Source organism: Prinia subflava, chromosome 6, assembly GCF_021018805.1.
Source record: "Prinia subflava isolate CZ2003 ecotype Zambia chromosome 6, Cam_Psub_1.2, whole genome shotgun sequence".
NCBI lineage: Eukaryota > Metazoa > Chordata > Aves > Passeriformes > Cisticolidae > Prinia > Prinia subflava.
The window spans coordinates 18,131,250-18,148,090 of record NC_086252.1 but is presented as its reverse complement, the minus strand read 5'-3'; the positions used below and the strand labels follow the sequence as shown (position 1 = coordinate 18,148,090).

General features: G+C 36.3%; 1 protein-coding gene across 1 annotated transcript in view; it reads right to left on the bottom strand.

Annotated features, from left to right (window-relative positions):
• The window catches only part of OLA1 (Obg like ATPase 1), a 94,259-nt gene that overhangs the window by 2,038 nt on the left and 75,380 nt on the right, over positions 1–16,841 (bottom strand). Inside the window, exons 8-10 of the mRNA XM_063400493.1 lie at positions 5,329–5,469; positions 4,541–4,637; positions 2,352–2,474 (exon numbers count right to left, since the gene is read on the bottom strand). Of these exons, the coding sequence (XP_063256563.1) occupies positions 2,352–2,474; positions 4,541–4,637; positions 5,329–5,469 (361 nt within the window). The remainder of the gene's footprint in view (positions 1–2,351; positions 2,475–4,540; positions 4,638–5,328; positions 5,470–16,841) is intronic.

Here is a 16,841-nt window from a genome sequence, read left to right as displayed (position 1 = left end):
AGGTACAAAAACGTTCTACAGTTGAATACATTTATTACTCACAAATATTTGTAGAAAAAGCTGTCCTCCATAAAGTAATACAACAGATTTTTTTAGCACAGTAGTGCAAACTATCAATGCGGCATGGACTTCTTTAATTAAATATATTTTGATATACTAATATAAGTTTATGTATTTTTGTTACCAGTTTACAGTTAATTAAAAGTGACAGTGTTCCTTTAAATTCTCTAGAGACCATTTAATCCATTTCCATTGCTATCAGAAACACTGGTTGAAAAAATCAATATCCATTTGTGAATCTTGAGTATGTATTAAACAAGACACGTCTAACCAGTTCATTTGCACTTGAAAGCAGCCATCTGTAGAAGCCAGCTTTGCCTAAGCAGATATGATTGCTAATAATGTGATATCCCTGTAGACTACAAAGCCCACACAGAGCTATTCAGTGTATAGTTCACAGCACTGGCATTAAATTAGTTATGCTGTATTGGTGTTAAACACACACAAAATCAAACTTAAAAATCGATCAACTTGATAACATACAAAGCAAGCAACTCCCATTACCACTGTTATTTAAGATGACTCCTAAAAGCGCCTAAATTCAATTTTGAAATTTACCAGCAATATAAAAGTAATTAGTAATGTCTACGGCATGAAACATTGTATTAAATGCAAATTAGAAAAGACCAGAGGAATATGACACTATTTCTAAGAACAAGGTTTTTCCTAACCTTGATTTTAAAAGTGCAAATCTGCTTGTTTTACAGCTACGTCATAACAACAAAAAATTTAAACATTAAATATGATTTGAGCATGCAAGTTTGATTTTTGGAATCTCACATTGTGAAAAGCAAATAAAAATATACAAGCAATACACTGATTAATTTAATAGGCGTTAACTGAAGCAGCCTCTGAAGGGAAACATTCATATTTGAGCATCAGAAACTGATGGTGGCAAAATTTGAATCTGTTACGTAAAGTGGTTTCTGACTGCAGAATATTAGATTTATTTATAGCTGTGGTTTCCCTTTACAACTACAACTGCACTTCCCTTTCATAAAGCAGTTCACATGCTGCAACGAACCAATTATATGGGATTTTTTTCCTTCACTTCCTGGGGTTCAAACAAACCTATTAAAGTCCCGCTGCTCAGTATGATCTTCCTTAGTGATACCACTGAGAATAGGCTGAATTTGAAATCATAGTTTTGCATACCTTTCAAGCTATCAAATAGCAAACAATAAAGCTGAACCTTTTAAATTCTTTAACATCTTATCGTGTGTAGGAACCTTCAAACACTGAGATTGAGTAAATCAAACTAATGTGCTTTGTAATTGCAATTTCATAAAATACAAATCTTAAGAAAACGTCAAAAATGCCAAATGAGAAATCAAATGTGTATGAAGTGAAGGTAAGTTTTTCTGCTTAAAGGAGGAGGAAATAATGCATTAGCAACACAGACAACAGCTTTCCTTAAAACAATTTTTGCCATGCACAAATTCATTTCATATTTAATAATGTCAAATCAGATATAATTTGTCAGCTCTAAAAGGGCACAACTTTGGGCACCCGAGCAGTCTCTGCCCTCTAGCGTTGAGAAAGCAGATGAAACTCTTCTCAATACAAGTGTCACCACAAAGAAGCATAGGCTGAAGGAAAAAAGTTTTCCATTAAATATCTTTACTGTCTATTCAGCACACAGTAGCCACCCTGAATGATCAAAGTAAGGCATGGCATTTTTTGATTAAGACATCAAAGGGCAATTGAATAAAATACAGAAATGGTAAATTTCAAGATCCTCATTATGCTTATCAGAGCCTAGAAATGGAACCCACTAATTCTGCAGAAGGGGTACAATTTTATAATGTAATATTTTCTTAACCATTTGATCTGACATTTTTAATACCTTTTATTCAAAACAAGATGACGCATTTTTAGAAGAAACAGATTTTTCTGTTTCATGTTTCTTTTTAGAACTGGTAAAAAAAAAATCTCTCTTCTTAAAAATCTGACTTTTAAAAAACAAGTCAGTTTTAAAGCTTATTAAATTCTGAAGACAAATATGTAAAGAGAGAGAAAAACACCCCAACACATTAGCACAATATTTGGTCTTAGTGCTGACATGTAGTTCATGCACTTTTATATCTTGGGTACTGAAATAGTGGCATTTCTGTCCAGTGAGTTGGTGCATTTGAACACTTTCCTAAGTAAAAGATGAAAATGGATTTTGGTCTATTGCTAGAGGTGACTGAAGATTCACTTAGCATTAAGAACTTTTTTCCAGTGAAAAATCAGATCTGAAATGGAAAAATGGCACATCTGTAAGGAGAAGAAAAAGATGGGGAGCTCACCTTGACAGCAGCCTCTGAACCTCCTTCTTTAAAATCTTCATATTTCATTACTTCAGCCATAATGAATCCCTTTTCAAAATCTGTGTGAATCTTCCCTGCTGCCTGAGGAGCCTTCGTCCCTTTCTGTCAAAGGAAAGACCAGAAGAAAATTAATTGCATTTAAGAAGATTGATTGCAGGAAAGAGATTTCTTCTTTATTATATGCTTTTAGGTTCTGCTGAAACTTTGTTTCCTATCAGCTAAAATGTCACACATGCAGCTGGGTGATCCTCAATACTGGGACACAGGCAGTGCCTTCGTCACAGATAAACCAAGCGACATTAAAGAGCAGCAGCTTTGTTTTCCCTAATAGGTATCAACAGCAGTATCGATTTTAGAGGCTATGACTGTTGTTTTGTTGTGAGATTCGCTTCGACCCCAGCTTTCTACACAGAAAGTGAGTAAGATAAAGATTTTTAAATAACTTTAAAATCTGAATTACTCAAGACTTTCACTTCCATCCAAATAATTTCAATTAAAGATAACAGTCATGGCAAACAACATTCGCTATGAGAAATGACATATGGATGTCAAGCCATACACATTAGCTTATTTTTATTTCACAATAATTTTAGTAAGTTTGATATAGAACAAACTGAATATTCTTGCCAAAACATCAACGACTGAATCACTAAAAAATAAAAAAATCACAGAAGACTTTATGATAATTTAAGTTTATGCAATAGAGGAGAATGCATTATAGCTGCATGCTTTAAATTACAAGGACATACATTCTGTGCACATACAACCATGGAGAGAAATTTGAGCAATAATGGTGACCTAAAGGCTGCTTAATAAAGCATGTTAAAGTGCTAAGGAGTCTGACACTGTAAAGCACAGTTTTTACAATAAAAGATGTATTGGGTTAATATGGCTACTCACTGATGCTTACCTGACTAAATATCTTTGCACATTAAATCAAAGATACTCACAATCAGTCTTAAGATAAACCAGCTTTCAAATTCTCTAATAAAGAGCAAGCACTTCTCCTACTGAAAACAGTGGAATTTCACAATGTGCTTTTAAAAATTATGGCAAGAACAACAAAACTCCTGCTTTTATATCATTTTGGTCGCTATTTCAGGGACTTTAGCAAGCAGTTATCATGTAAACAGAGGTGAGAAGAAAAAGCTAAAAAACCCCACACATGCTTACAAGAAAATAAGTTTAATGTGATAAAACACATACACAAACATCTGTAGAAGTACTATTAAAAATATAAATTCACAGGAAATTATGTTGATTAATGAAAACAAATTAATTCCAGTGAATGAAATTAAATACAGCACTGAAACTCATTGCACAGCCCTAAATACACTGATGCAAAAAATAGAAGCTCAAAGACTGAACTGCACTCCAAAAGTTGACATTGTTGTGATTTTTAAGATAAGAGTTTGCAACTGTACACATTCCAAAATGTTTTTCAATATTGATCTTTATATTACAACATATTTACATTCAAAGGCAAACCACTACAGCTCAGCCCTTACTGTCCTCTGGGAATAAATTAGTTGATGTCTATGGTTATAACCATCCTACATCAGTATTTAAAATACATAATATCATTTTAGGCATTACATAGGTTCCCAAATAAACATATAAAACTACCAAAATAAACTAGGTCTAAATACTAAAGTCAGTAAAAGACCCGAATTACTGCACACTGGTTTTAGGATTTGAAGCCCAACTGTGTATCCACGAGGAATATAATGACGTTATATTGCTTTTATTGCTGAAAATGTAATCCCAGCAAAGCACAGGAGGAATGAACCATCCGCAACCCAAACAAACTTAGAGAATACAAAATGAAAAGCAACATCAATTTCACTGCAGACAAACCCAGTCACACAGATTAAGCAAGCACAATACTGGTACGTCTTATCTCTGACCACAGGAGGAGGGTAGACAGATTCTACAGGATGAAGAAATTCAGACTATGTAATAGGCAGAATCAATTGTTACCTGCCTCAATCAATGCAGCTCCACTTTCACTGTTCAGCAGCTCACAAATAATTAAAGTTATCCTGGACAAAAACCTCATCTGTAATGACTAGCTAACCGCCACCATGACAAACTTCAAAGTCAGTGATATCAATCTGAATTCAATAGTGTGGAACTGGATATAGCTGATGAATAAGTATGAATCTTACCCTGATGGTCCATGCACGCACTTCATCTGGGCCTGCAGTGAAAAAGTATTCTAGTTGGAGTGCTGCATATCCAGCCTTAATGATCTTTGCTAAAGCACTGAAAAAAAAAAAGGGGGAAGGAATCCAATTCATTCAGCATATACACATAAAACAGCTAAATGCACCAAGTAATCAATTTATGTGGAAAGACATCACATATTTTGAAGATACCACATCTACTTTTAAACACAGCAATAATTGCAGTAGCCTTTCACTTTTTTTCACTCTCTTCAGAAGAACTACTTCTTTACTGCAAAATCACAAAGATAGTATTTTGATTTGTTTATTTGGCAAGCTACAGAAACATGGGATAAATATAAATCACCCTATCAGGCAGCACTCTTGTCTCATGCAATTTTCAGGACTCCAGGTCATGAAAGCGTATCTGTTTGACTGAAATTCAATATTGAAACAATTTATTATAGTTCTTCAGAAAATTATGGCAAAATTTTCTCCACTGTCCTTATTCCCCATGGATGACGAAACAGTTTTGGTGATTGTTCTTTCTCAAAAATATACATAACTAATACCTATGTTATAATTAAAACACTGTACAGAGATGACAGATGACAGTTAAAAACTTAATTTAAAATAAATCTTTTCACTCTGTCTCATGGTAAAGAAAGGAGAAGATTCTCTCTTTATAATGGTAATTACTCTGTCATTTATTATTCTATCAGCGCAAGCAATTAAATTACTGCAAGGAAATAGTTGATAATAAAGTGTAGGGAAAATGAATGCTAATTAACCTTTGTGTCGTGTTCTCTTCCAGATACTTCTGTTTCTCCTCAGCACTCATATCTTGCAACTTGAGTTCCAAGGCCCCACTAAAAGGAATGACCAAAGCACCCGGGTCGTGCTTGTCCACCCACTCTTTAATTTTTATCAACCTGTAGACAACAAAGGGCACAACATTATCTTGTAGTGCATGCATGGCTGTACCACATTCATTATTATCAAGTAGCACATACATATTCATAAGAATTGCACGGATTTATGATGCCATCTTTTTGTGTATTGCTTTCCAAGGTCAAGGCATTAACAGGCAGCAATTGCTTCAGGTGTACTCCATTAACATTTCACTGTTTCTTGGTTTCTGTTTGGCATTTCATCTATCAGAAATAGGCATAATTTGGGGCAATAACTCGGTGTTTGGTAGAGGTTAAATACTTGCAATCTAAAAAGTGAATAAAACTTTCTGAGAGAAAAATGTACTTCCAAGAATTATATTTATCAAATGTGGTAAAATTTAGGCCTTCAGGTTTTTTTTTTCTTTTTTTTCTTTTTTTTTTTTTTTTTTTTTTAATAATAAAAAAAAAAGTATCTCAGTAGCTAAGACTGCTGATATCAGCAGATAGAAAAGAACACTACACTCCTATATAGCAAGCGGCACCTGCTTTTTCTGCATATTGATCTTGGAGTATGCCACAGCTGATCAATACAGGACCATGTTTCTACTCTTTTTTCCCACCTTTCCACTGTTGTCCCAGGACAAACCCTCTGGCTACTATACTATGATTTTAAAATAAAGAAAAAATTCCTATTCATCTTCAATAACTGGCAGCATTTACAACAGTTTGCTGTTCATCAATTTTTTTAGTTGAATAAAACAACGAATTCAGAGCTCCAAACTCATGGTGTTGGTTTTTGAATGTTTATTACCCTACTAAAGTTAACAAAACTGGCAAAAAGCCTCCTGGCAGCCAGGAGGGCCAACCCTGTCCTGGGGTACATCAGGCACAGCATCACCAGCCAGGCAGGGGATGTGATTGTCCCGCTCTGCTCTGGGGAAGCCTCACCTTGAGTGCTGGGGGCAGTTTTGGGTGCCACAATGTAAGGAGGTTATAAAGCTCTTAGAGAGTGTCCAAAGGAGGGTAACAGTGATGGTGAAGGGCCTTGAGGGGAAGCCACATGAGGAACAGCTGAAGGCACTGGGTCTGTTCAGCCTGGAGGAGACTGAGACCTCAGTGCAGTTACAGTTTCCTCATGAGGGGAAGCAGAGGGGCAGCGCTGATCTCTTCTCTGTGGTGACCTGTGACAGAACCCAAGGGAATGGCCTGAAGTTGTGTCAGCAGAGGTTTAGGTCGGGTGTTCAAGAAGTTTCTTCACCCAGATGGACAATACCCTCAGACACAAGGTGTGACTCTTGGGGATGTTCTGTGCAGGGTCAGGAGCTGGACTCAATGATCCTTGTAGGTCCCTTCCAACTAAGAATATTCTGTGATTTTGTGAAAACTTTAGAGCAGTAGGTGGTGTTTAAAATATCTTTAAACATTAGCATCATATTCATGACTGCAAGTATTTACTGTAAGTTTAAGGGAGACATTTATTAATCACCTGGGAGGAGGAGTTCACTACTGTTAATAGGACACTACTACTAAACAGGGATGAATGGTAAGAATGAGAGCTCTGTGCTCAGCAAGCAAACACAGAAGCCATGGGAATACTTCCTGTACACGAATAATCAAATTACAAACCACAGCACTTTGGGTGCCAGCGATGTTTCAGACCTGAAGCACCCACCATACAGCACAGGGCTTTATGCTTGCTGAGTTCTTTTTCTTAGTCCTGCTAATCTGCAAGATTTAGACTAAGGTTTTAGCTGCTATTATACTAAAGTGCTTTGAAACTGTGGCCTGCAAACCTTTAAATAATCAATGCAAATGTCACTTCAGAAAAAAATGAACTGAACCACAAGTTCATCAACACACATTTGTCAAAGAAAATAGCAGGGGATCAGAGCTATTATGAGATTAAGTGCATGGCCGACTGAGTAGGGTTTTAGATGGGACAAAGAATATAGAAGTTCACTCAACAGTTTTCACACGTTTGTTATATAAGGCTGGTCTTCTATCATTTACTTATGTAAATACCCCGTCAATGTTTTTCAATCCTCATTATACTAATCTTTTCTTGCTTCCAGTTATCCAGTGAAAACATGGTCTGGTATCCAGGCCTGATGCTGAAACACTGCCTTCAGAAACATCTGAACTGAAAACCACAATTAAGGTGCTTCTCAATGTGGTTTCTGACATTTAACAGCGTTTCTAAAACTAACATTTGTAGTTAACTAATTTATTTTGGCTAACAAATTTGGTATCGAAGTTCAGAGCTTATAAATGCCAATGTTTTACAAAAAACATATCTCAAAAAGAATCTACAATTCATAAGTATACTTCAACATATGTGCATACATCCTTTATAGATGTTTTTTAAGGAATTATCTAACATTGGTCTCTAGACTCATTAAATAATGTGCCAAGTAAAGAAAGATGGAATGAAACGTGTAAACTTGAAAAAGTGAAACGAGCATGAAAGTAATGTCAAAAATTGGATTCAAGTTCTGTTTGGTAAATATGGTCATCATAACTAATAAACTAAGAACTATTGTGGAACAACAAGATAAGAAATAATTACTTTGGCTAAAACACCAATTCAGAATAATAATAGTCTTAGACTGTCATTTTAACAGCTTTTCTATTGAGTCCTTAGAGGGATTATTTGCATTCCTCAGGTATTCTATTGTACGATTCAGATGAATAAAGACTTACAAATCATTCCTCTACCGCCAGTGTGAGACTTTGATCCAGTGAATACACCATTGTACCTTAACTATAATTGGCAAAAAACCTGACAGTGTAGAGCATCACAAGCTTAATAACAAAGGAGAATATCTCAAAGTGTTGACAGACGATCTTCATAATGCAGGAGCAGAGCTGGTACATTTTAGCAATAAATGAGCACTGAGGTCTAAAGGTCTCTGAAGTGACTGACATCAGACCTGCTACAGCCTCACTAAAAGAATAAGGTACTGCATCCCACTCTGTACAGACAGTCAGGTTCTCTGCCCGAGTGTTTTACTTTTGCGACTTTCAATGTCACAGGAATTACTAAAAAGTACCGAGGAATTCCCCTAAATGTGATCAAAATAAAGAAAATAAACAAAAACGTAAACACTCAAATATAAATATTAATATATTTCAAATTCACATTTTCCGCAAAGTAGAATGTTTAACTAATAATCAATAAAATAATAGTGCACATTTTCCTTCCTGTTAGGGATAACCAAGTGTGCTAAAGAGAACAAAATGGTCTTAACAAATGGTAACAATTAATGTCAAAGTGTGTTTTATTTGAGCACATAATTTTTCCAAGGAAAATTACATATTTCTGTAAAAGGAGAGCAATAGTACACTCATTTTGGGCCTTTTTTAAGATAAGCTAATCCTGGAGTATCTCTCCATTATTTCATGCTATACTTGAAAATGAATAATGAAGAGTATTGGATTTTATGCTTAAAGACTTTTGACACTTAAAAACCGTCACTGCACACTAAAATGTAACAAAATGGAAAGTAAAAATCCAAAAAGTAGAACTGGCAGCACCAATGAGTGTGATTAACAGCTGAAACTACTTTAAGAAACAAGGAACTGCTTGAGATGAAAACCCCTCCTAACAAAGTAAACCAAAACCTAAGTGAAAACAGTCTAACAGCATGGGATTTCTGTGACATTCAACATACTTTCCCGACTGGGGCAGCTTGGTTCCTCCCTCCCCTGTGGAGAGGAGTGTGCCAACAGCAACTACAGAGGGTTCCTCAGCTGAAGTCTGATTGATGCCAGAAAACAGACAAAATATCTTTTCTGGAAAAAAAATACAGACTCAAGAGACAGCAAGACATCCATTCATTCTGTAATGGCAAGCAGAAAAGCCTATTACGATTGTATAAAAGCCTGACACAAGAACAAAACCAAGGCAAGTGCAAACCGAAACTTCATCAACTGATGAGTGAAGGCAGCACCCAAAATTCTGATCAGCGAAAGCACTGAAGTGGAATTCAGATGCTCATTTCTACCTAGCACTGTGACTGTCGTTTGATAAAGACATAAGGAATATCACCAGCACTATCAGCCTGTCTAGTAAACCACAGGTGCCAGTGACTTCAAGTGCAGATGGATCAGAACAACTACCAGAGTTAACTCCCGATCCTAAATCAGGATGCAGAAGACCGTGGAGAAAGGTTTAAAAATGAGGGCACTCCACTGAGAAGGCCAATAAGCAAAGAGCACCAGAAATGGGAGTTATACAGAAGGGGGTGCCTTCACTTTAAAATGGTGATGCTTACTGAGGCAGAAAAAACCAAAACCTGCAGCCAACCAAAATAAAAAGGTATGGAAGTTGCAGAATGTACACTACCTACAGATCAATATTTGAGAGAGTTTCACATGAGAAATCCAGCTGGGAACAGAGACAGTTCAGATGGAAATCTAAAGTAGTGATGGAAGAGAGAAGCTGCAGAGAAAGCTTAAGCTTAGTGGACACCTGCAAGACACGATGATCTGAAAAACTGACCCCTGAGAAGAAAGGTGATTTGTGAAAGTATGCTTTTGTACAGGCAAGACCAAAAAACCATCTAACTAATGGAAGAGAAACAATTGTATCTCTGTTCTACACCTGAACTATGAGTGGAAAATGGCAGAAACAAAAGAGCACAGCAGGGAAAAAGAAAATACCAGGCAGCACAAGAAGGAAAGAAACAAATGTAGGTAAGGTCAAACTAAATGATCAAAATTTACAAAAGATTGAAAAAAGATCCGGACAGGAATGAGAACAAGAGGACTTAGAAATTCCAACGGGCTCTTCCTGTTGGCAGTTCTGAACAATACTGATTTTTAAAGGCTTCTGAACTCAATCTGTTTAGTGCTTGCTCCCTATTATTAACGTTTTCCATAGGTGGAGCCTCAGCCACCTTTATTTTAGTTAAACTGAGCCTATAGGCTCCCTACTTATATCTTAAAATTTTTAGGTAGTTTTTATTTTGAGCTTTCCTTGTAAGCCACATATTACTTCTAACTTTGAACCTTTTTGTTTGGACTCTCTTCAATTGGTCTGAAAGTTTCTGAAAGCACACAGTACCCGATACACTTCTCAGAGCTTTCAATAATAATATCTTATAAACATTAAAAATAACTAGAGGATTAACTCATTTTCCAGGTGATTTTCCTGTTTATTAAACCCAGTCTAGCATTTGCTTTTTTGTGACAGCACTGCAACATTATCTCATGCTCGGGTTATAACTTATTGCGTGACCCCATTTGACTAGCTATTCTAAATACTATGTTTGCATAGTTAATTATTCCTGTATAAAATCCTTCTCAGGAGTTGCACCGTGGCTATTTTTTCCTAATGATTTATTCTATTTCTTGAGATGCTCCCAGGTCCTAATTTTCTTCTACACATACATGGACATCTCCTAGATTGGAGGTCATCCAGAGATTTAACCAGAGTGCTCACCATCCAGCTCATTAATGGAAATACATAACAGTATTCAACAGTAGCTGCTTCTGCAGTTCTCATAATGAGATATTCTTTGTTTGGAAAGTGAACAACTGATAACCATGCTCTGTGTATTATCTTCCAACCAGTCTTGCACATTCAACTTCCAGTAGTTTCCATTTAGCCAATATTTCCTATCTTGTTTATGAGAATGTTGTAAGGCACTGAAACCTTTAAACGCTTAATAAAAATCCCAATACGCAGTATATCTTTTCGTTATATGCAAGACCATTAAATTTATCCAAAAACAAAATATTAGACTCATCTGACAATCTAGACAAGTAATGAACTGTCAGTATGAATTTGTGAAGACAACTGGGTTGCTTTTGGGGGATTAAAATCGTTGAATTGTTCCAACATTTTTCTTCAAATTAAAGGAAAAATCATTGACTTAAAAGTATCTTGTTTCTTCTCTCCTCTCTGTGGATTTCTTTTGTCATTTGAAACCTCATCCACTATGAGGTTTCAAATGAAACCACAAAGTATTTGAAATGATGAGTTAGGCACGTCCCAAGACCATGACAACCACTAGGTTTAGTTGATTTGGTAGGATGGGAGAGGAAGACCTATTCTGCTGAAGCACCAGTACTGCATGAGACAGTGCCTAGGTGATGTCCTTCCCTTCTGTTCTGGTAGCGTGCACAGACTCCACGGAGATCAGGTCCCACAGTTCAGTGCTGTGCACAGGATAATATGTATATGTATTCTTACAGAGATCAGAAACAGTCACAGCTTGAGAAAGCTTTCATTCCAAATTTCTACAATTAAGGAAGGACGGGATGGTAAAAATAACAGAACAAATGTGTACAATGACTCTGTATCACAGAAATGGTCTGTGGCAGAAGTGAAGAAGGGGAAGAGGAAAGCACAGGTGGTTGTCACTCCGATGTGTTGGAGCACCATGCTCTCACTCATTATTGCTTCCTGCCTTTCTGAGCATCCCTTTCTTCTTGCATTACATAAGGGAAAAGGATGACTAAACAGGAAAACATTAAGGAATAAAAAGATACCTTCTTTCTCACCATGGTAAGTTTTTTATAAAGATGACAAATCTACAGAAGGTTTGGGAGTACCTGTTAGAGACCTCGGCAACCACATCTTAAATCATCAGCGGTGCTTATAAGTTTATTATTTTTTATTCCCTGTTCCCAGCTGGCCAGATGAAACACAGCAATCCTTCAATTTCAAGAAGTCCTTTCCCAGCCCTCACCTGCAAATGCTTCCCAGTGACATTTCTGAACAAAAGCACTGCCTCCACACATGGGGCTGCTCTCAACCAAGAGCTTGAGGAACTCAGCATTGCATTTATCCTGAACATCCTGAATGCTTTAAGCTCCTCAATACCTTCCCATTGTCTGAAGTTCATATCACCCCCAGTGTTTAGTCACTGCATCCACCTGAACCCTCCCAGAGGCCAACGTGGAGAACCCATCTCACATACTAGGTCTCACTCCCATCTCCTAACACAGACTGTTGGGCCTCAAAAGAGGAAGAGCCCTTAAAATTCTTTACCTTTTAGAGACTTTCCACACATCCCATGATCACAGGACTCTTAAGACAGAATGGGTACATAAAGTATCTCGTTCTACCAGATCCAGATTTCATATTTTTAAACTTCACCATAATTTCAACTGTATCAAAAAAAGAATCATAGAGGTTCCTGACCAACACTGTCATTTGACATTTATTATAGACGGGTTTCTAGCTCCTTAACGTTATCCTTTGAAATGTAAGTAATCCCAGGTTCTCTGCCTCGTGTGTCAAATCAAGTTCTTCCAAAGCCTTGATCTCTATCACGGCCATTATCTTAAATCTCCAATAATTCTGCAAAATCATTTGTTAGATGGGGTGACTAGTATTGCACCTACTATTTTATTCAAGCTACATCCCAGACTTTAAAGAAACATTTTCATAACCTGGACATGAGCTTCTGATCCCATTCCTTACCTGTCCAGATGTTACACTTGCTTTTCTGCTATCAGCTCAGCACATGAAGCAGGGCCCCTACCAGCACTCCCTGCAGGCATACTCAAGCTGTTCACCAGCAAAAATAACCCAGTAAAAAAGCAGCTTTTGGAGGGAGAATTTAGTTCTTTCATAGCCTCCCTCTCCAGCCACTACCTTTTAAGATGCACCAGTTCACTTTCCCACAAATCCTTGGAACTGGCTGTGCCAATATAACTGAAAGGTGCTGCAGGAACAGATGAAGACTACTAAGGACTGCGTGTCTTAAGTTAGCCTATCACCCAAAAACCACCAATACCATGGAGCTAGGTTCAGTCAGGAATTTTGTTACTTATTAATGAAGAATGCTTATAAATGGCAGGACTCCTGAGTAAAAATTATCCCATATGAGATCACTTACAAATGGATTCTTCCAGGCAGAAAACACCGGTTAACAAGGGAATTCAAAAAATCAAGGTAATATTCTGAAAATCCCTATCAAAGCACTTTATGCCCTCAAGATATGGTTCTGTTAACAAACTAACATAATAAATATGGTAGTAGCAGAGGGTTCTCAGCTTACCTGGTCTAGAGAGCTACCCAGAGACATTGGCTGTTTAATGATAGGCTAAGAACACGTAAGGACACAACACTTCACTGACAATTTCATAGGTATGATCAACCACTTTTTGAACGTATTTCACATAAAGACTTGGCTTAACTGACATGAAACTTTTTTGGTTTGCAAGATGTGGGAGCTCTGAAAGAAGTAATACCAGAGAACCCGAACCTATAGATCAAGTACAGACAGTGGTCAATGGACAAAGTATTTCTGTATCTAGGAGAAATAAAGAATGCATTACAGAAAAATAAAGTTCACGGCCTACAACCACTTTGAATTTGAAATTATCAAGATGGTAGAAAAACAAATAAAATAATTCAGGATTATTTTTCTGCTGACATAGAGTTCCCAGTAAGAAAAGATTTTTCCGTACATTATACAGCTTATGTAACCTAACAAAAGGTCAGTCAAGGTAACCCTATTTTAAACATCTGTTAGAAGCATCATTCATGAAGAATAAAGATCTTAAAATTCATTTTTATAACATTCATTTCTGATCTAAGTTTCAAGACTGTAGTAATAGCTCTACCCAAATTATGGTCCCCACTAAGGCAATTGAAACTGATTATAAATTGGTATCAAACCAAAATCAATTATGACTTAAACAACAAGAAAAGTGGTACTACACTGTCACTGTAGCACCTGCTGGCACGTGAAAGGCTTACAGTCTCTAGCTCTCCTGGGTCTGCCAGTTGTGAACACTAATTCTGTCTTAACTAAAAAGACAAAAAAGAGATGCCTCCAGCAGGGATCGAGTCAAGACTAATTACTGATGAACCCACCTAACAGAGACTGCAACAAACTGTGCATGTTACATTTCCTAGTTATGGGCACAACAAGCCCTGCTTAAACACATATACTCTGGACTAGAAAGAGCTTTTAAAGTCACATCTTATCATTCTTTCTGCTATCATTCATAAAATGTATAGTTTAGAATGGTTATCTTGAAGACTATAACAAAATAATTTAACAGTTACTCATTCATAAATTACAGCAGAAGGAGCAAAGATCAATCACAAGACTTCCATGCAAATTGATGATGACTGAGATGCTACTACAGATTAGTAGAAAGAGTTCCTATTCTATAGTCAGGCTTATGCTACAGCATGATAATTTTAAGTTTTGTCTCTTGACAGGACTTCTTTATGTCACATGGAAAACTATTCTTGAGAAACCTGTACAACGTAAGACAATTCTTATCAATGTTATTATAGTAAAATCTCAAAAACATAAACTCATAAAAAGTTCATAACTTGAATGAATTTACAAACCCCAAAGATGTGATGCCTTAACAAGAGAAAGTTTACATGAAATACACAATGGACAACATAATTTTAAATTCATTCGTTATTTTATTATTTTAAAATTTCGTTTATTCTTTAGTTCTTTTCTATACTATATGCACGCAAGCAAACACCAAGCCATACTCCCAGAAACAAATAAGCTCTACATAGAGAACCCATGTAAGGAAAGAAATATATACTAATGATACTTGAAATAAGACAATAAAAAGACTAATTGGCTATTTATTTCTCTATTGTTAATTTTAAATCCTGCAATGGGTAACACAAATGCAGACTATGACATTGTTAGTTTTGGTTTTCACTGAAGTCACACAACAATTTAATGAAACCTAAATAAACTGGGTCAGCATATTCCCCCCTAGTTCTCTTACTGAAATATTCTCTGCTTCTCACAAAAGATAGAGGGAAATACCTTCCTCACTTCTTCAGAATTAGCCTGTGTGATCTTATTTGCAGAGCCTCTCCAGACCAAAGAACTCACATGAATGTTCCTTCCCCTATCAGTTGCTAAAAATTACCCTAAGTATTAAAATTGCGAGAGTCAAATATAACTACAATAAGAATATCTGATTTAAAATAATAAACCCTGCGTACTCCCCCTGCAACTTGGGCCATTAACAACTACTTATGCATATTTTGTGACTACACAATACTACAGTTACAAGTTTTAAGAAAAAATTTTAATGAGATGAGTGAAAAGAATCACAGAATCACCAGAAACTGGTGACACTGGGCTAAGTTGTGGGTTTTCTGATGAGAAAAGATCAAATTTGCTATTCGGCTGGAATATGCTACTCAATAAAAAAGAAATTAACTTTGGCATTTATCCAGAGAAAGAACATCCCCTCAGTATAACAACAAAAGTGTTTATTTGAATGGTTAATACTCAACCTAGAACAACTCAAAGAATACAAGGCTTTATTTCAGACCCCTGATTTAGATACTTAATCTCAACCCTTCTCCCTATATAGTTAATGAAGTAGGAGGCTCTTCTGAGGGCAATTCAGAGTACTAAAACTGGGGCTCTCTTCCTCATTTTCTTCTTAAAGCTTCTTCTTCTTTCTTCTCCCCTCTCCTCTTTTTATAGCTTGCTTTAGAAACTAACCCACACCTTATATGCCATAAATAAAATTATGTGATGTGCCTTGGTCTTGCCTCCTCCTGATAAACTTCCCCCCAGAAAGTGTCTAATAAATACAACAGCATATACTGGACTATCATATGAACATGTTCATGTCTGCGTAAGACACTAAATGAGTTCAGGATTTTCACAGCCTGCAGAGATGCCTTGTATGAAATGTACTTCACTAATTTGAAAAGCTGTCACAAAAATGTTGAATTCCACAGACACAGTCTGTTTATCTGTCTAAACTATAGTGAAATGAAAAAAAAAAATTACCCATGTCTGAATCATCTACTAAAACATACTTGTCCTAGGGGAGCAGTAACTTTGATTTTTTTTCAGAGGCCAGAATAAGTATCTGGATAAGTGTCATGCTTCCTTTATCTGACAGACTGAAGGATCTGCTAGACACAGAGATTTTTAAGGCTGAAAATGGAATGAGTAAATTTCTGTCAGAAGTAAATAATCTCATTCTATGGGCATTTTTATTTGCACGTAAAAAACTAAAATTTGATTTATTATAAAACTGTAGTTTACCTATTTTCATTTTTGTATCAGTTATGGGATTAGGAAGCATTCAACACCCTCAGCAGTTTGAAGAATAAAAAACCAAATTGACTGAAAAGAAGCACCATCACCAGTGCTCTGTGGTATCCTTTACCCTTACGAACACTAGCACTAACAAGGGAATCAAAAAGTCAAATCTAAAAAGAACGCTACTTTTATTTTTGTGACTTGGCCCAAACCCCATTTTCCAATAGAAAGTCAGAACATAAGCCCAAAAACATACTAATTCATGTTCAGTCTCTTCCAAGTAAAGAAAAGGCTCCATGTGTGGTGGCAAACATGATAGTTGTCAACATAAATGAAAATGTTCATGAATAAAAAACAGGCTGTTATAAAGAGCTAATTATAATATTACTATCAATTGCT